Below are 20,346 nucleotides of genomic sequence, written 5' to 3' on the forward strand. Positions count from 1 at the left end.
CCACCTGAACGGTGCCTGGAGGAAAGGAATATAAACAGCCAGTCCCTTTAGCCTCATCTGAAGGGACCCCCCACCCCCTGCATGACTCAGGATGGTCCCGAATGACGCAGAACTGCTCCGTGGGGTCTTCCCAGCTGCCTCCTGCACAGAAGCACATTGTCCCACATGAATCAGCCATGCAGTTTTGAACTGTCAATGTCAGATTAGTGGCCAAATTCCAACTGTGCCGCTGGGGCCTCCCCTTAGAACCTGGCCCCAGATCTCCTGGGGCCACACTTGGGGAAGAAGATGTTTACTGTCTGATGGTTCTGTGATACGTCACCCAGTGTCCTGCCCCCTCCACCGCGGTAGCTGAGGGCTTCCCGGATGCACCCACCAGCCTTGGGGACCAGGTGAGGGATGGCAGCTGGGGTGCTGATAGCCACCCATGAGCTTCTGGGGTCTGACCTTGTGCCTGTGTCCATGTACCGCACCTGGCAGCAGGATCTTGTTAGGACGAAGGCAAGCCAGGGGCTGTGCCAGGAGGAGATAGATGATGGTGTGCCCAGCATCCAGGAAAGTTGTCTGTACTGGCTGTGCCCACATAGGCTGCCCAGCCCCTGGCCAGTCCTGCAGGAAATTGACAAAAACACTAACAACAAAAACGAAGCTATACCACAGTGCCCACCACAGGCGCTGAAAGGAAGTGGTGAACGTCGCCTTGCTTGGCCTCCGCTGGGAATGTATACTGTTCTCTCCAAATGTCCTCCAAACACCTTGGATGTCGAGATTCTAGGGGTCCAAGCTCAAGCCTGGAGTGCCGGACAGCACCCTGGCTCCCTTTCCTGGGTGCAGAGAGCATGAAGGGAAGCGAAGTGCTGCCCCTGAGGTGACCGGCAGCACTTTACCAGAAGGATGGACTTGTTCCGTGTCTAGACGACTCCTGTTTCACGTTCCCTTTTAAACACGCAGAGCTCAGTGAGAAAATCAACCGAGGACTTCCAGCAAGATGACAGACGAGCCAGCCCCCTCCCTGATGGAGACATCAGAGACCAAGAGAAACAGACACAGATGGTAATCCTGGAATCCTGAGCTTCACAGGAAGGAGGAAGAAGGGGATGGATTACTGGCTAAGAGGGGACAGGGTGGCTGGGGGCCTTGAACTGCTGCAGGCGGCATGCCTTCATAATTGTGAGGTTAGCCTGGGACCAGGCAGTGCTTTGTTCTGTTGTGATGCATAAGGTCGCTATGGGTTGGAACCAGCTTGACAGTAGCTAACTACAACTACGTAACGGTTGGAGAGGGAAATTAGGGGCATCCAGATTGGCAGAGAAGTCACTCTTGGAGATAATACGACTAGACTTAAAAACCAAAAAAAAAAAAAATCCCAAAGACTTTGCTGAGTCCATTAGCTCTAACAGTTTTCTCGCTAAGGGTCCAAGGTCAACGTACAAAATCAGGTTCCTTTATGCTAAAGGGAAAGCTATACTATTTTCCACTTGAAAAAGGAATACGCCGCCCGAGAAACGAAGACCCATGTAAGGACAACCACGATACAATCCTCTAAGAAAGCAGGAGAGACCTACATACGCCAGAGCAGCCATGCTCTTGGATTAGAAGGCCAGCATCGAAAACGCCAATGGCACCCAAGTCTCCAGCTTCAAGGTGGTCCTGGATCAGAGTCCGGCACCACTCTTTAAAGGGATGGGAAAACAAACCACCACCTTTCTATGGAAAGGAAAGACATCTTGGATAAGCAGATCCTGATTTCACTTCCTGGTCTCAAAACCTGCAACAGTCAAAGCTGCCCAATGAGAGAAAGGCCAATGGATCGGAACAGAGAACCCAAAAGAAAATCCGGAAGAACCAACAACCCACGACCTGATTGTCTCTCTGACAAACGGTGTCCCAAAGCTGCATCTCCATGTGCGGGAGGAAGAAACGGAGCCCCTATCTCACGCTACACACAATGAACAAACTCAGGATGGGTCAGAAGACCTAAGCGTCAACATGCACGCTATCGAGATAATCTATGAGAAAAATCTGGACAAGCTAGTACAAGGCCGAAAACATAAAAAACACAGCATCAGAGAAAATGGCTGGCTGGGACCTCTTAAAAATTAAGACACTTTGGTGCACCAGAGATTTCTTTAAGAGTATAAAGAAGCCACAAACTAGGGGGCAGGGATGGTACTGTCTTAAGGGAGTAATCTACAACCCATAGAGAACTTCAATCAGAAGACAAGTAATTACAAGACGAGATGCAATCAAAATGTTAGTAGCAGAGTTAGAATTTGTAAAACCCAAACTCATTCCTGCTGGTGAGATGACACAGCATAACCCCTGTCGGCGCCTCTTCCACACAAAGCTGGGAACAGGAATCCGGTATGACTCAGCAGTTCCTCTACCTTGGTATGTGTCTACCTGGCACGTATGTGCCACATAAACTTCCTAGAGGAATAAGGGCTGCCACGTGGATGGACACCCCCCCACCCCCGCCACGTTCCCGGCAGCACTGCTCACAACAGAAGGATGAAGTCACCCACATGGCCACAGAGAGCCTGACGAGCTTGGCTGTGCACGTCCCACAGACAGGAAGGCCAAGAGTGGCGATGCGCCTGTGAAGCCACGTGGATCGAGCCGGAGGACATGGCACCGAGTGAGATGGTCGATCACAGCTGCTGCACGAGGCTATTACAAAGAGCCAGGTAACCGGTTCTCACGGGAAGAGAAGCACTCTTGGATGACTGACTGCCAGGCACACAAGGGGACGTCACAGGCTGAAGGGTAGACAAGTGTTAACTTGAGTGAAGAGATGGCACTTAAAAACAAAATAAATTTGAGAATGAAGTATTTTGGGAGCAGTACTTAACTCAAGAAGGTGTTTGGGGAGCCAGGAGTGGGAGACATAGGGCCCCGGGAGAAAGCTGCTTCTAGAAGCTTCCATGGCTCCAGGCTTAGGTCCCCTAGGACCTTACCGAAGTACTCACAGGTGGGGTGCAGGCAGGATGCTGGGAAGTTGCAGGGCGGGGATCATGGAGCTGAGAGGGGGAGTCAACCCTTTCCACACCAAGCATCGACTTGACTCGGTGCCAGGGCCCCTGACATCAGATGGGAGCACAGGGCCCACAGCCCAACTCTTCCAACACCAGGCTTGTTTGCATCTGGCCCCCAACCCAGAGGCCTGTGGGCCCCTCAGGTCTAACGCTCCCGTGGCCTCCAGGCACAGGACAGCATGGCTGGGGTCCACCTCAGGCCTCTCTGGTCCTGTAACTGGCAACAACTCCAACAGGTGTTACCCTTCCTTAACGTCCTCTGTCTGGGCCCACAGCCCCTCAGGATGCTCACAGCTGTCCCCCAGCGCTTGTGCATGGTGGAGCAGCTCAAGCGACGATCCCACCCCCACCCCCGTTCCACAGGTCCCGTGGCGTCTGACACTCCTCAGAGTCACTCACAGTTACGGCTCCCTCCAGTCCCTCCGTTCATCCGTCCGTTGCAGGGTTTGCCCCAGCCCTGGCAGGCCCCGGCCTTACTTGGCCTTCAATTTCAGGACCTGCGATCTGATCAAGGGCTGAGGAAATCATGAGCACTTGGAACCAGTCGTCTCTGCTGCCGACGTCCAGAGAGTGACCGTCCTCCCGTCCACAGGCAGTTCCCGCTTGGCTGTGGCCATCCGGTACAGATAGATGAGGCCAAGGCCACCCATCTCCCCGCACACATGGCACCTGCCAACCCACCTCGGCCCCTGGTGACCAAGGCTACTGTCGCCACAAGGCCTCCCAGCGTCCATACCTGAGACCACCTGCTGATGACCTCTGACCTGTACCCCATCCCCTCACTACCAGAAACCAGGATTTGACACACAGACAGGACAACCCCTTTTAGAAAACATTTATTCTAAAAAAATCACACTGTACAAATTTCAATAGAACATCTCACTGTGCAGATTTATAAAACGCGGACCTAACGGAACCCATGGCTGAGAATGCTTGTTCCTGTTTTGTCTTAAATTAGAGAGGAAAAGCAATTCCAGGTATGGTGGCAGGCCACATGCCCGACACCCAGAGGAGCCGCTCCGAGGGCTACCTGCCAGCTCTGGGGAGACCCAAGGCTGGAGGGCACCCCACGGGCCAGCCCCACTGCAGCTCCCTCTGGCCACACAGACGTCCGTCCGTGTGGCCAGCACACTTGTGGGTTCCGTACAGGCTGCTGGAGGGCAGACAGAGTTCCAGCTGTACATTCACACGGGCGGGGTGGGGGGTACAATAAAAATAATTCAAAGGGTGGGGAGCTGGTCCAAGAAGGCAGCGCCGAAGGCTCAGAGCCTGGGTTGGCCTGCTGCCGGCAGAGCCCGCCTTCACGCAGCAGCAGCAGCAGCAGGACGCACTGTCACAGCCACGGGTGCCAGGCAGGGTCCATGCGGCACAGGTTGTCCAGGCTATTAGCCGCGGCCACCAGGGTGTTCACCTTGCTTTCCCCGCCCTCAAACTGGGCCAGGTTGTGCAGGCGGGTCACAATGGCCGTCACGGCCTTCTGGACCAGGGACACTAGCTGCTGGCTGTCCATGTTCTCTGGCTGCCCGGCGGCCGAGAGCGGGGAGGACGTGTCCTCCTGGGTCTTCTTGTGCCACGCGATGACCTCGTCCCGCAGCACCGTCTTCAGGATGCCGTCCACCTGCAGGAGAGCGGCGGGTGAAGCAAGGGCAGCCGGGAGCTGGCTGAACAGCGCACAGGCCGGGGCAAGAGGAGCGTGGACGGATGGATGGGGGGAGTGTGTGTGCGCGGGGGAGGGAGCAGCAGCTGCCACCCCCTGGGACTGTTAGGGTGGTGTCTAGCCCAGAAGGGAGGAACCTGAGCCTGTGAGGACAGGTAGGGAAGAGCTGGGTGACCTGCTGGGCTGCTGCAGGCAGAGGATTCTCAGGAGCCGGGTCGAGCCTCTCCCATCCAACATCACAGCCTGAGACCCCACAGGTCACACACCACCCAGGGGTCCTACGCAGGTTTCTGAAGTGATAACTTCTCTACCTGAGTGTAGATGACCAGGACCCTCAGCACAGGGCCAGGTCAAGTTGGACACAGGACGAGACCCAGAGGCCCTCAGGTCCACTACATCTGCTGTTGCACCAAATGGGCGTGGGTGCCGTGTCCAGGCATCCAGCAGAGGTGCTGTGAGCAATCACCTCCAACCTGCCCCCTGCCTCCTCCACCGATGGGCAGCTGGTGTTTGAGGTCTTCCCTGCCAGGGGTGGGGATGGGAGGGGGACTCACACCCATTATTTTAGGACAAAAGAAATCAAGCAAAACAGTGCCCAGTCCCCAACCATGAGGAGTGGAGATCAAACTCCGCAGAGGTGCACCTTAAGACACACGGCTCCCCACTGCCCCACCGCCGCCTCCCAGTCACACGCTGGAGGCTGTCAGAAGTGGGGGGCCAGGGAAGCAGTCGCTTAGGGTGGTCCAAGGCCTCTAGAGAACGGAGTCACCATCACCACAGAGTGGTGACAACTGGGGAACACTGCTGACCAGCTGTTGGGGCCTTCCCTGGCCTGCAGCCCAGCCTTGCTGGGCGGGAGACAGGGAGACTGACCTTGAAGTTTGGCTGGGCAAAGCACCGGGCGACGGCGATCATGGATGCGGTCAGTGGGCCGGAGACCCCGATGGTGGTCAGGAACTCAGATATGTTGGGGGTGAGGCGGAACGGGACAGGGCGGTTGGCGTCCAGGTCTCCCGTGGCGTCGTTGATGTCAAACCGGAAGTAGGCGACATTCAGCTTGCCGGTGTCCTGGGTCCCAGAGAGAGGTGTCTGGGTCTCTGTGGCAGTGGCCAGGACGGGGGCAGCGAGGGAGCCGTGCTGGCCATGCAGCCCTTACCTGAGCAATCTGCAGCATCTCGGGGTTGAGCCGGTTCAGGTGCAGTACGAACTCGGCAAAGCCAATAAGGGCCAGCTGGAGGGTGAGCATCTTACGGAAGGTCCAGTAGTCAGTGGCGCTGGGGAAGGCATGCAGCGCCCACTCCTTGAGCATGCTGCGTGGTACCATGTTGCTCTGCACCTCCTTGAGGATGTCCCGCAGGACCTGCACCAGCACGGGGACACACGCTGTGAGGGCAGGCCCCCACCCCACCCAATACCTTCAAAGAACGAGCCGAGGGCAGCTGTCCCCATCAAGCCTCGTCTCTTCCTCTAGCTCACTAACAAACCCACGCTCACTCCCTGCCAGTGACTTGACGCTGACTCACAGCGACCCTGCGGGACAGGGCAGAACTGCCCCCGTGGGCTCCCAAGACTCTCTATAGGAGCAGAAAGTCCAGCTTTCTCTTGCAAAGCAGTTGGGGTTCCGAACTGCTGACCGGGGGGGTCACCAACATGTGACCATGATGCCACCAAGAGATAGCATTTCCCTCTTCTTCAAAACCCTCCAAATTGTGCATTCACACTCAGGTGGCATCAGCAGGGTGTCCCTCTCAACAACTTGGGTTGTGTGTGCGCGTGTTCCCTGGCTTGCACGGGGAGGAGGGGGCCTGCCAGGTGGTCACCCCTCAAGTTTGCATAAAGCTCTAGGCTTCCATCTCTCCTCGCGCCCGACAGGACACAGCAGGGCTACCCCACAGGCTTTCTGGACTCATCAGTCTTTCCGGAAGCAGGCGGCCTCAGCGAGTGTCCTCGGGCCAGCAGCCCAGGATGAGCCCAGACCGCCTGGGGATTGACGGCTGGATCCGAGCAGCACACCCACGTGTGAGCAGTCTTCTAGTAAACAGTGCTGGGACAGCTGGACACGACTCGTGAGAGCACAGAGCTGGATCCCTCCCTCACAGCACACACAAAAACAAACTCACCATGGATCAGAGGCCCCAGTGTAAGAGACAGAACTCAGCTCTCAGTACAAGACACCAGAGTAAGCCTTCCGGATCTCAGTGGGCACCAGACCCAAAACATAAGCAATCAAAGTTATGACAAAAACTTCACCAAAATTGAAAATGTGTGTCAAGATCACTGCAGAAACGCAATGATGCCCCGCTGGATGGCAAACTGCAACAAAACTCAAGCTCATTGTCAACCAGCCAATCGTGGCTCACCCAGACCAGAAGTGCCCCCGAGTGTCCAAGAATATCAGCCTTCATGGAAACAGAAGCTGCATCTTTCTGCTTCAGAGCAGCGGAGGGATTTGAACCCCTAACCTTGAAGTTTGAAGCACAGTCTACTACTCCACCAGGCTCCGAATTACCACTTGCTCACAAACCCGATGAAGTCACTGTAAATCTGAATGCACTCCCGGAAAAAGCTTGCTGTTTTACACGCTGTGACACCCTCAGCGGCCCAGTGCCGCCCCCACCCTGGTACCTGGTGGCTGGCCTGGGTCCCCCGGGCCTGCACGGTGGCCAGCCTGTCATAGTAGCGGGAGATGGGGTTGTCGTGCTCGATGCCCTTCTTGGCACAGCGCTGCTTGTAGATCTCCACCAGGGACAGGGAGGAGGGGTTGTCCTCCACCAGGCGCATCTGCGGGGACACAGCCACCACTCGGGGGACTGGGGGGGGGGCAGAGTGAGAGAGCCGCATGGTCACCCCCCAGGCACTTCTGGGGGCGCTCCAGCCCCACGCGTGCACTCCGGGAGCAGAAGTGGCCGCACAGCTAGATGGACAAGACTTCACCCACCCTCGCTCCCTGGGTAACTGTGGAGTCGCTCTCCCAGCCTCCGGAAGAACCACACTCGCCAGGACAACAGGGACTCAGACCATGTCTGTCCCGTGGCTCAGACTGACGAGCAGGGAACAGCTGATAAACCGCTGTCCCCACAGTGGCTGGCCCGCACTCGACACTCGGGGCGTGAAGAGGCGGCCTTCCATGACACAGCCGTCCGTGTGCACGGGGCGAGGCCAGTGCTGCTGCCTCTTCCACGAGCAACGGGACCTGCCGGCGAGGGATTCGACTCGACGACACCCGGTGGGTGCAGGGCTTTCTAAGGCTGCACATTTGTGCCCGGGAGACTGCTTCGTCTTTCTCCAGCAGAGCAGCTGGGGCGTTCGGACTACAGACCTGGGGGTCAGCAGATCAATGCCTCACCCGGAGCAAGCCCGCACCAGGTGCACTGCTGCTGCATCTCATGGGCCAAGACGGAGGCGAGACTAAGTGCGGCCAGTGCCCTGGTCTCTGCGGACGGGGTGGCCACAAGGGTGTCAGGCTGGCTTCTGGGCGCTCTCTTAGTGGCCAAGGAAGAGTGTGTCTTTGGGAAGGGCAAAGGACCTGGCTGCCCATGGTGGGGTGTGCTCACGGGAGGTCGCAGCAGTCCCCACGGCCCCCTGCTCAGCTACTCCGTCCCTGCACAAGGACACTGTCTGCAGGGGCTCAGCGAGTCCAGATCCAGGGGGCTGGGTGATACCTCGGCTGTCCCAGAAAGCCCTGTTCTGGGTGGGATTCGGGGTTCTTTGGCCCCGTCCCCCACAGCACAGTTCCAGGAAAACCCCTCCGAGGCAGGTTGCTCAGAGCTCCTGCTCAGCCTCCACCTGCGTCTGGGCCCACCCACCTGTGAAGAACAGGTGCCTCTTGGTGGTCTCCTTCCTCTTCTCCAGGCAGGGGTTGAGCAGGCGCAGCAGCTGCAGCACGCGCTCCTCGCGGCGCGACTCGGTCAGGCAGGCGTCGTTCATGACCAGGTAGGGGTAGATCTTGCCGTTGTGCCCGCGGATGTACAGCCTGCGGGCGGCTGTGTTGTGCTTCTGCACGATCTCCACCCTGGGCATGAACCTGCGGGCGACAGGGTGATCTGTTCACCCCACGAGGATGACTGCTGCCCCATCCCGGGCCAGGTCACACTGCCGTGGCCGCAGGGTTCCTTGGCTCTGCGGACGCCTGGTGAGCTCTCTGACAGCGGCAGTGGCTGTGCCCAAGATTCAGCAGCCAGGAGCTGACGCAGGGCCTCCCACTACCACCGACCCACCAGGCAGCCCAGCAACGGCTTGCCCTGGGTGGTGGGTGACTAAGGGTTATGTGCTCGGCGGTTTGAGCCTGCAGAGCACAGTTCTCCATAGCTCACCCGGGCGCTGGGAGTGGACACTGGTGTCTGCGACCGTGGCCATGAGACACTAAGCTAGCGTGTCAGAGAAATTGGCCGAGGGCCATTAGGACAATCGGGAGCCAGAAACTGTGGCACGAGGGTCTGTCGGGAGGACCCTCCCCTCTCGGGCAGAGGGGAGCAGCCTGAGAGCAGCAGAGCGCCACACCCCACCTAGGAGAGGCCGCAGCGAAGCACGGCCTACATTTTCCACGGAGGCCACCAATGCCGGCCGTGAGAATGTTCTGGTTCTGCTGCGCCGGGCTCTCTGGAGGCAGGCACGTTCAGAGCCAGGGGCGGGGCACTGACCGAGCAATCTTGATGTAGTAGTGTGTGGGCTTCGGCATCAGGAACTCGCCCGGGATCTCCACCTCGGCGGTCTGCGCTGAGAAATTACTCAGGAAGCGGCATTTCTCCTCAATGAGGAAGAACTTGGGGAGCTGTTTTGTCTTGGCCTCCAATATCTTAATCCATTTTTTCAGTTTGGAGATGAGGTTATGGAGCTTCATGGACCCCGGAACACTGAAGTCAAAATCTGCAAAACAGACCCAGTGACACAGACTGCTTTTGACAGTGAGGTGGCCCCTTGCGGGCTACCGGTCACTGTTCAGAGCCCCTGCCCCTGTGAGGCGGCCCCTTCTAGAGCCTATAGTGGGTCACACCCAGGGGAAGCCACATATTGGGTCCTGTGCATGCCAGCCTGCCCCAGAGCAGGACACAGCCTGGAGCCTGAAATGTCCCCATGGCACCCGATACTGACCCCAGCAGTCTCTCTGTGAGGTGGGCACTCAGGGCAACCAGCCCCCAGGAAGGTGCTCATGAACCCCAACGAGAGCCAGCCTTGCCCCACACACAGCCTGGGCAGTATACAGCAAGTGGCCCTCGCTCAGAAGCCAGAGCAGGGGCCAGGGAGAGGCCTTCTCGACGGTCAGCCCGGGGCCACTACCCACAGCAGCGTCCAGGGACGGAGGGCCAGTGCGGTGAGGCACACTCGGCTCAGAGTGTGGTGCTGGTCAGGGTGAGGGCGGCGTGTGGACTGGACTGAGAAGGACCTGGACAGCGCTCCTCTCACGGCGTTCTCTGTGACCTCCCAGTTAGCACACACCCTGCCCCCCTCCTGCTGCAGAAATGAGCCAGCGGGTGAGCTTGGCCTCTGATGCTTGTGGGGGACAGACCTGAAGACTGGACCGCTGGACAAGACTACCGAGTGTCACTTTCTCAGAGGGAACGACGGGCCGTCCAGGGAGAACTCTATGGCAAGGTTCCATGTGGACAGAGCCCTGCCTGGGTGCCCGAGGCCACTTCACCCCGGGCCCAACGTGGGCACTAGGGAGGGAGAGGCTGCACAGAGGCCTGTGGAGGCGGCGGCAGGGCCCCGCTGCACCTCAGACAGATGTAGAATAAGCCCCTGAGGCTGCGGCTGCCACCAGCCAGGTGTCTTTTCCTCCAACTGAGGGGACGTTTGCTCTGCGTTATCTCAACCTATCCGACAGTGATCCCGAGACAGTGACCATGCCAGGAACATGCCCGTAATAAAAGTCCTACAAAGAGTCGGCCCTCTGGCTCTGGGACACTAACCGGACTGGGTTTCCACCAGACAGTAGCTTGCAGAGGAGCAGGAGTCTGCTCCAGTGGATCCTGCACCTGAAGCCCTTGCTGGGCTGCCGCTCACAGGCCGGCGAACCCCCAGGGGACTGAGACAGGGACCAGTCAGGCAGGGCTACCCAGGGTCTCAGGAGGCGGGAGGAACGAGCCCGGCAGACACTCTCCCTGTTAGCTCCCAGCTTCGGCCTCAAGGTGCTTCCCTCCTCCCAGAACTGGTTCCCACCCCAGTCAAGCAAAGGAAAGGGCGAGGGGAGGCAAGAGGGCAATTCAGCTAAAGATATCAGCCCCCAGCTTGGAGCTGGACGGTGCTGGCTCTGCCCCCGTCCTTTGCTGGTGGCCAGCCCCCCCACCCTCCACCCCGAGCTTGCCCAGTGCCCCTCAGTGACCACAGTGACCCCCAAATGCCACTGGCTCTGAGCGCGCACATGCGAGCAGACGGAGCCAAACTCACCTGTTGTGAACTGGCCCTTCAGCTTCTGGAAGACGGGGTCCTGGGCGGTGGCCTGGGCCCGCCGGGCGAGAGACTCAGAGGCTGCGCTGGAGAACATGGTGGACACGTTGGACACGTTCTCCAGGCCCACCCCGAACGTGCTCACCAGCTTCTTGACGAAGTTGAGCGTGTGGGGGGTGATCTTGGCGTCAGACACCGCCCCGCTCTTCTCGAAGGCCACCGAGTAGCACTTGGCCAGGCCCTGCTGCAGCTGCCTGAGCACCTGTGGAAAGAGCCAGGTGCACCTCACAGGACGGCCCTTGGCACCACCGCCGCCACCACGGCTTCTACACGGGGTGGGAGCTGTGTGCGCCCCCAAAGTGACGAACCCAGAGTTTCAATGCAGATACTTGTGCCCCCCACCCACAAAACACAAGCCAAGCCCTGGGGCCACGTGGACCCCCTTCTGTGCGTCAGACACAGGAATGCTCGGTTTCGGCTGACTTTTATGCTTGCCCCATGTGTTCCCAGGCACGCAGTTTACCACCACACACCCTCACAGACACACAAGTCTTGGTAACAGCAGGGACTTTGAAAAGTTCATAGAAAACAGAAAGACAATGGAATTTTCCTGCAAAACTATAGATATGCCCCGTAACTAGAAGTTGGCCCGTGGCCCATGCAGACTGTGTCTGGGGATGGCCACACAGTGAAGGCTGGCCAGGCCGAGGGCCAGTGCTGGCAACCCATGAGCTCACTCGAGCAGAGACGCCTTGTGAGCAGAGGCCTTCGCGGCTGTGCCCCCGCCACTCTCTCATGCTGAGGGACAAGACGACCTGCAGGCCGAGCAGGCCACTACACTCAGAAATGAAGAGACAGACCACTCACGAGCCGACAGGCGCTGCCTCCCCCGGCTCCTGGCCCACCCAGTACCTCTTCGTGCCAGTTCTCCCGAAACCAGACCATCTGGTCGACGATGCCCTCCAGGGACGACAGCAGGGTGGGGTGCAGCTCCCGCTGCATGTGCATGATTCGGCTGCAGCGCCACATGGGGGCTGTGGCTCTTATGGGCCCTGGATCTGATGCAGAATGGGACTGGTTACCCACTGAACTGGGCTGCTGCTGTCCAGAATCTGAGAGCAACACACACAACGCCAAGGTCAGCACCACACGGCCAGACCGAGCACGGGGCTCCACAGGGCCCGCCAGCCACAGGAAGGCAGGCTCCTGAGGGCGCGCCACACGCCGGCCTGCCAGGGCAGGCCCAGGGCTGGGGACTCCGGGCGTGGCATCCACACCCTCGGGTCTCTCAGCGAGGGGTCTCGACCTCCTGTCAGCAGGGACGTTAACAAACAGTCAGTCCTTGTTCCCACAGCCTGGCGTCAAGAGAAGCAGGTCTACAAGGGACTCAATCCACTGCCACTCAGTCAACAGAAAACAGACTGCGGACGCCCCAAACCCCACCCACGCCCCGAGAATGAAACACTCCTCTCTGCTATGGAGACGCACGTCTGTTCAGGGCACTGCCCGGAGCTCAACGCTAAAGCCTGCTGCCCAGCCCACCAGCCACCCACCTTGGCCCCGCAGCATGAGCGTCTGGTGCTTAAAAGACCGCTGCAGCCCGCAGTCCTTGTCCGCTCAGAAAGCGCCAAGATAGGGGGGTCGGCAGTGCTGAGTAAGTGAGGGCCTCACAACAAAGATTCTCGGAGCTGATTTTTATCAACTTTGGTAACATTGCATTATGTTCCCATACGTCCTCGTCAGAGAGACCGCTCACAGGCAGTGGCTAATGAGGACCGAGGCAGGGGAAGGACTAGCTCTCTGTCCCTGAGTATCCAGGGTCCACCCTGCGCAGACAGCCTTAGGCAGCCCCGCTCTGCCCCCAGTGACCCCGCTCCTCCCTGGGCAGTGAGCAGAGGGCAGGTAGGCACGTACCACTCTTGTAGCGCTCCCGCTGCTCGATCTTCAGCGTCAGGTACAGCGTCCGGATGGGGAAGTACACAGCCTGTGGGTACACTCGTCCAACCTGCTCCGAGACAGGAGGGGGAGTGGGGTTAGCTTTCGAATCACCCTTCTGCCAGGGACAGCCAGCTGCAAAAGATATGTTCACACCCTACTCAGTCACCCCAAAGGCAACACGGTCTCCTGTGCCAGGCGAGAGCACGCTGCCCTGGGAACTGGTTCAAGCTGCAGACGAGAAGCCGGTCAGCTAGGAGTTTGCCACTGCAGGACCGCACAAGTCGAGGAGGACAGAGGACGGACACACACCATGCTCATCCCACGAGGGCTTCCTGCTCCTTCAGGAGGGCAGAGCAGACAGTGTCGAGCTCCGTGGGGTCCCCTGACAGCCACAGGCCAAGGTGGCTGGCCATCTACGTGAAGACACTCAGTGGCAGACCAGCCCCAGTGGCTGAGCCTTCACCCCAGCAGAGCAGCTCCAAGCCAGTGGCCCAGGCACAGCGCCCGAGCCCGAGCCCAACATCCCTCGTAAGGACTCCCTTCCCCCCGCTGTGGCCGAGTCGTCCTCTGCAGGGGAACTTCTCGGACCTTGTCCAAACACGAGGGGCGTCAAGATGTTCTTGGAAGGTCCGGGGACTTTTCATTCCTCTTTCCCCAAGAAGGCCTTGCAGCCCCTCATGATGTGCTGTCAGGTTCCCCAGCCCACAGCCCGTGGGCTGCACAGGTCTGTGGTAGTCGCCACCAAACCTCTGGAGAGCAAGCTGGGGGATCGAGTGCAAGACGCACGTCCTGGTGCCTCTTGAGGGCTGCTGTCAGCAGTGGTGTCTTACACCCCAGGTGGCACTGTGTCAGCACAAGCCCAGGGGTGCCACCCTAACCCTGTCCCCCTCTCCCCGGGCCTGTGCTTCACTGTGTCCATGATCTGCTCATCTCCCAAGCCCCGGGCACATGAGCGCTCTCTCTGGGACAGCGATTCTCACCCTGTGGGTCGAGTTTGGGGTTCGAACGACCCTTTCACAGGGTCACCGATTCATAACAGTAGTAAAATTACAGTGAGGGAGGCTGAGGACCACTGCTGGGGGAGAGGAGAGGGGAGCCAGGGGCCGAGCCGGCTGGCGTGCAGGCGCGGTCTTGCTCCCACCTGGCTGATGAGGTTCAGAAGCAGCTTGCCCTCCGAGCCGACCAGGCAGGTGAGCAGCTGTGGGATCCAGGCCAGCCACTGGATGGGAGGCACGCCGATGCAGTACTTGTCCACGGCGTCGGCCAACGTATTCTTGTCATCATCAAAACTCAGCAGCCACAGCACCTGTGGAGGGAGCACCGAGTCCAGAGCTGGACGAGAGAACGCCGAGGCCCTTCACCAAATGGCTTTTTCCCAGCAGCAAGCGATCATCACCAAACCAAACCAAACCAAACCCACACCAGCACCGGCACCGAGCTAATCCTGACCCACGGGACACTCTGAGGCTTCGAAGACGACACGCCCTTGTGGGACAGAGAAGCCTCGTCTTCCCGATGGAGTGACCGGTGGTGGGTTGGGGCAGCCACCTGTGCGGTCAGCAACCTGATGCCAAACCCACACCAACACCAGAGTAGCCTTACTGGCAGGTGGATACCAGCTACCGGGGCAGCTCATTTCCATGAACTCAGAAAGAGACGAGAGGTATAAGGGCCAGCAGTAGCTGGCGTGGAGCATCACCACTGCCCATTTCTCTGGAGCTCAGGCGCGTCCCGGGCTTCGAAAGAACTGTGCATGCCAAGGACGCAGCGCCCCTCTGCAAGATGGCCCTGCCTCGAAACAAGCACCTGGAGACTGAGGGTGACAGTGGCTACCAGGCTGGGAGGAGGCGGGGTGGGCTCAGAGTTTCCATCCCTGGGGACAGGATGACGGAGAAAGGGCAGGCCCTGTGCAGTCACACGGTCATTGACCCCAAGGTGCAGACTGCTGAGTGGCTGAGTGTCTGGTTGTGCTCATTTTAGCGAGCACCGGGGGCGCCGCCCTGGAGAGAGTGAGAGGGGACCCTGCGCGCCTCCCACCGGGAGCCTCACCTTGGCCAGGTACTTCCTGGACTTGCTCTCGTTCTGGTGCCGACAGGCGTGCAGGTAGCAGGTGATGGCGGACACGCCGAGGTGCAGCTGCCGCTCCTTCACGAAGATACTCTCCAGGTAGTCCCCCCACATGGCCCAGGCTTTCACCAGCACGTCGTGCATCTGCACGGCGGCCGAGAAGGCTTTGTTGGCTTCCTCTGACCTGCGAGGACATGGAGCCAGGAGCCAGTCAGCCGACTCACAGGGAAGTCCCACCTTCCCAGGATGGGCTCCGGCATGGTTTCTACCTGCCGGCTCCTGTGAACAGGCCATGTGACCGTCACACCCAAGGGCCCAGCAGCTTCACCACCTCAAAGGGCACCTTGGAGCCAGGGTGCAGTCACTCCCACCTCTCTGGATTTGCTTGTTCTGAGTTGGGTTTTTTAAACTTTCCGTTGATTGTGATTTGGGTGGAAGGAGGCAGGGAGAATCCGTGTCCATTCAGTGGTTTACACACATTGTTTCCGGCGATTGACTGCATCCCCCTCTTCCTCTTTTCCTCTCCGAGCTCCGTCCCCAGGCACAGGCTGCCCGTCTGACCTTGTGCCTCAGTTGTTCGGTGGAGCGTGGCCCTGCCTGGTGCTACTGTTCACCGCACACACAGCTCTCTGGCTGAAAGCTCAACTGTGGGGCAGTTCAGTTCCAGACTGCAGGGGCCACTACTGATTATTGATACGGGCCACTACTGCGGACATTCCTCTGCATGGTACGTGTAATTAGGTACAGACAGCCCTTGAATCTGTGTGTTTCCGACTCACAGGACAAACCCTACCTGGTCCCACCTACCCTCTCAAGTGGGTGAATCAGAGCCCCAATCCTTACGTGGCCGCATAACGCTCCCCCGCGCTGACACGCCACCCTCTGCTTACCCACCAACTTGTGGCCACACTGAACACGGCTGAGGGACCAGCCACCCAGTTCTCCTGGAGGAGGAGGGAGGCTGGGTCACTGGCAATTCTAGGTCTCACTTTTTGAGGAATTGCCAAACGTTTGTATTCCCACGTCTGTGTAGAAAAGGAAGCTCACACACAACCTCCCCTTCCACCTCAAGAGAACAGCACACTCGAAGCAAGGCATGGAGGAGCAGAGGACTCAGAACAGCACAACCCACCGGGCGGCGGGTGAGGCCGGCGCGGGCAGAGGGGTGGGAATGAATGGCAGCCCTAGAGGAGCTCCAAGGGGAATGCGAGTGGCCCGAACGACGGCAGTGAGGACTCAAGGGAGGAGCTGTCCAATGGGCCGAGCAAATGTGACCCAGATAAAAGGGGCCACTTCCTGGACCGAGACAAACTAGCAACTGACCCAAGGGGAGAGCTACAGAGCTGAACAGACCGACCTAAAGCAGCAGGTCAGCAGTAACCAGACACCTGCTGGTGGGAGGGAGGTAACCACATCAAGCACTGAGCTACCACGCCGCCACCGCCACCACCACCACCACCAGGGGTCAAGCCAGTTCTGACTCACAGCGACCCATGTGTGGCAGGAGGAAACATGGAGGTATGATGGAGGGGGCGTCAAAGCTTTGTGGACATTTCACATTCTCTTGTCGTTCCGTTTCCCAGACTTTAAAGCCCTCCCGCGCGTTTGAGGCCACTGCGCCAATCCCTCTCACTGAAGGTTGTCTTGTTTTCTCCGCTGACGATACCCTTCTCTGGGGTCTGGCCCCCTCCGATCACAGGTCCCGCACACGAGGCCAAGCTCCCCTCCTAAGGAGCACTGACTGGGCACAACCACCACCAGCCACCTGCCCGAGAACTCGCTGCAGGGGCATCCACACTAGTCACGAGGTTGGGAACGACCCAAACACCCATCAGCAAAATAAGAAAAAAGAAATAAAACACCCCCAGAACACCGTCCAATTAACTGCCAACGAACAAAAGTTCTGACACCCCACATGGGATGAACATGAAAGGCCACTCGGTGGCTGAGTCCACCTGCATGAAATGCCCACGGGCCTACTCTGGAGATGGGCAGATCGGTGGCTGTGAGGAGACAGGGCGACAGACACCTCCCAGGTGCCAGGTTCCTTTGAGGGTGCTAGGGGTGTTCTAGAGTGAGCCAGTGCAGCGGCCCTACAGCTCTGCGAGGACACTGAACCCCACTGAGTGCCCTGTGGCCACAGGCCACTTGTCATGTGAATGTTAGCTCACTACTATTACTAAAAGGAAAAACTACCCACCAAAGCCACCACCCCTATCATCCTGTAAAATCATGTACTCATTCAAAGATGGGCCGACAGACAGTGTCACCTTCCCTAACTCCGAGCGGATGAGTGGGTTTCCGTGCCATGCCTGAGCTCTGCCCCGCCCTTTACCGCCCGTGTCCGGGCGTGGTGGCCAACAGGCCTGTCGTGGACGTGTGCCTGCACAGCTCCCCACCCCCCCACCATGTCCCAGGCCAGCCACCACGGCTGTGACGAGACAGTTCCAAAGGACAGGCCTCCACCACGAGGAGCAGGCCCACGTGCACCACACCTTCTCCACGCAGCCCGTTTCTACCGAGCTCGCTGAGCACGCAGAACACTGTGCTCTGCAGAGGGGGACGCACTGCGCGGGCGGTCTCTGGGTCCCCGTCACCGCCACACCATCAGGAGCTCCGTGGTGGCTTTGTGTCAGAAGTGACCCACGTCCCCACCCTGCTGGGTCTTCCCTACTCTCTTCCTCTTCCCAGGAAACATACATACTTGTTGATCTGAGCCAAGAACATTCCCTTCAGGGCGTAGAATTCAGCTGTCATTTCTTTGGTGAAGTATTTCAAGTTTGTCGATTCGATAACTTCAAGGCCCTGTTTAATAAAATTAAAACTTAAAAGTAGGAAAAAGTCCTTGAAGTTCTTAGATCAGCAATGAAATATACTTATCTCCCCTCACAGAAGGATCACACGGAAGAGATGATTCAGCCAGGGTGCAGTCTCGCACCAACAAAGCACACAACATTCCTCTGATTCTTTAATGCTTCCTCCCTCCCCCCCTCCACTACCACGACCCAGTTCTATCCCACAACTCCTGCTAGACTGGTGCATGTACATTCGTACAGATAAGAGCTTTTGACACACGGAAGCCAGCACAGATAAATCCCTCAGGATCAGCAATGGGAATAGCAATACCATGAGGGTGGGCAGAGGGTGAAGGGGGAACCGATAGTGATGATGGATGTACAATCTCCCCCACCCCCCTCCCCCTGGGACAAACAGAAACGTGGGTGAAGGGACACAGCAGGCGGTGTTAGATACAAAAATAATAATATATAACTTATCAAGGGTTCATGAGGGTGGGAGGGGGAGGGAGGCAAAAAAAAAAGAGGAGCTTATAGTTAGTGCCCCAGTAGAAAGATGATGTTTTGAGAATGATGATGGCAGAGATGTACAAGTTTGCTTCATGGATTGTCATATCTGTGAGAGCCCTCATTAAATGATAGAAATAAATTTTTTTTATCTAGGATACCCCAGTCAATTCCATTCGCCTGCTTTGAAGCTCCCAGCAGGCTGCCTGACAGGGCTGTCCAATAATGGAATCACCACGTCCAGGCCGAGTTCCAGACACTTGGCGCAGTACTGGCTCCCAGGGCCTCATGGTGTTAACACAACGGAACCCTCCTGCTGCTAAAAAGTTCTCTGAAGTTAAGTCGATTCAAACACACAAACCCGCTCCTTAGGGCTTCGAGGGCTGTGAATCTACAGAGGACTAGGCAGCCTCATACTTCTCTGGCAGAGCGGCCAGTGGTTTTGAACTGCTGGAGTTAGCAGTCCAATGAGTAACCCAAGCACCACCGGCTCACCTTAAAAGCTACCTCACACGAATAGTCTGTCCCTTTAAAATGCTCCTTGCTGACAGGTGCATCTCAAGGACTCCCAGACAGACAGGCCCTGCCCACATGCCCACCTGCATGCACTCGTTCTTCCCCATGGCCCCAGCCAGCTGCAGGTAGCACTTGACTTGCTGTCGAATCTTCTGGAAGCAGTCCACGATGGGGACGGTTGGGATGGTGTGAATGCGACTGAGGATGTCCAGGGCCACGTTGACCAGCCCTTGTTTCCGGGCGATTTTCCCGTACTGGATGATGGCCGAGGCCGAGGCGTGGACCCCAAGCATAGCGTTGTTGGAGCTGGGATCGTGCTGTGAGCTGTTTTCGTACGCAGTCACGATAGCTAGGGAGAAGGGGGACGGAGAGTCGGCCAGGACTTCATGGTAAGACAGGGGTCCTCAAACTTCTTATTTTGAAGTAAAAAACAAACGGGGCAAAAACACCCGGCGGGCCAGATCAATTTCCGCGGACGCCTGTGGTGTGGTGGAAAGTCAACACAGACCGTGCCGTGACCAACCCTGCCCCTCCCTTGGGGCTAGCATGGGAAGGTACACTGCAGAGACCACGGAGTTCAGTACAACTCTCTTGGCTAGTAAATCAAGCACCGAACACACACACACACACACACACACACACACACACACACACACACACACGATGCCCATAGCTCTCGGGGACTGGGGGCGGGAAGGAGATGGGGAAAGGCTGAATGGAGGCGGCCGAAAGCAGCTGCTCCGGGGAGTGCTGGAAGGAGTTTCAAACCAAGGTGCCATCAACCCGGCTCTGTGCAGCTGCCCACAGACAGCTCCGGGAGCCCTTGTTTGGCCTGGACCCTTGGTTCGCAACCTGTGGATTGCGACCCTTTTGGGGGTTGAGCGACCCTTTTACAGGGATCGCCTGATTCACAACAGTAGAAAAATTAGTGATGAAGTAGCAACGAAAATAATTTCATGGTTGGGGGCGTCACATGACATGAGGAGCCATACTAAAGGGTCGCGGCTTGAGGAAGGTTGAGAACCACTGGCCTAGACAAACTGGGCACGTGGACGAGCAGACTCTGCCAGCCTGGGCCCAGCTCACCTTGGTAGTGGTGCTGCCGCCACATGAAGATGCTACTCCAGTGAGACAGGTCGTCCGAAACGATGGGCAGCCGGTTGCGCCAGGTCTTCACCACCGTCTTCATGTCGTGGAGGCTGTTGTTGCGGCCCAAGTTGTTGGGCTGCAGGCCGGCGTTGATCTGGGCTGCCTCCTGGAGCTCAATGATCTGCTGAGCGGCCTAGATGGGAAGGTGGGGGGGATCCTCCAGAATCAGCCTTCATATGAAGCTGACAGATGGCAGGGGCAGTGGAAACCTGATGACCACGTAGGCCTGCTGCTCCAGCCTCATTCGCATGGGCACCTTGGACACCACTCTGCACTTACCCTCACTCCTCCCACG

General features: G+C 58.1%; 1 protein-coding gene across 6 annotated transcripts in view; it reads right to left on the reverse strand.

The window, feature by feature from the left end:
* Positions 1 to 3,855: 3,855 nt before the first annotated feature.
* The window catches only part of TRRAP (transformation/transcription domain associated protein), a 78,250-nt gene continuing 61,759 nt past the window's right edge, over positions 3,856 to 20,346 (reverse strand). For 4 of the 6 annotated variants that reach the window (XM_075565050.1, XM_075565051.1, XM_075565048.1 and 1 more), the window contains exons 58-71: positions 19,989 to 20,184; positions 18,986 to 19,251; positions 17,789 to 17,889; positions 15,067 to 15,268; positions 14,159 to 14,323; positions 12,994 to 13,084; positions 11,992 to 12,191; positions 11,080 to 11,341; positions 9,333 to 9,558; positions 8,499 to 8,716; positions 7,318 to 7,502; positions 5,849 to 6,052; positions 5,566 to 5,760; positions 3,856 to 4,653 (exon numbers count right to left, since the gene is read on the reverse strand). In XM_075565050.1, coding sequence (XP_075421165.1) covers positions 4,369 to 4,653; positions 5,566 to 5,760; positions 5,849 to 6,052; positions 7,318 to 7,502; positions 8,499 to 8,716; positions 9,333 to 9,558; positions 11,080 to 11,341; positions 11,992 to 12,191; positions 12,994 to 13,084; positions 14,159 to 14,323; positions 15,067 to 15,268; positions 17,789 to 17,889; positions 18,986 to 19,251; positions 19,989 to 20,184 — 2,796 coding nt within the window. In that variant the 3' untranslated portion in view covers positions 3,856 to 4,368. The remainder of the gene's footprint in view (positions 4,654 to 5,565; positions 5,761 to 5,848; positions 6,053 to 7,317; positions 7,503 to 8,498; positions 8,717 to 9,332; positions 9,559 to 11,079; positions 11,342 to 11,991; positions 12,192 to 12,993; positions 13,085 to 14,158; positions 14,324 to 15,066; positions 15,269 to 17,788; positions 17,890 to 18,985; positions 19,252 to 19,988; positions 20,185 to 20,346) is intronic. The other 2 variants (XM_075565054.1, XM_075565052.1) reach the window with 1 other exon arrangement.

The sequence above is a fragment of the Tenrec ecaudatus genome, chromosome 12 (genome assembly GCF_050624435.1).
Source record: "Tenrec ecaudatus isolate mTenEca1 chromosome 12, mTenEca1.hap1, whole genome shotgun sequence".
Lineage (NCBI taxonomy): Eukaryota > Metazoa > Chordata > Mammalia > Afrosoricida > Tenrecidae > Tenrec > Tenrec ecaudatus.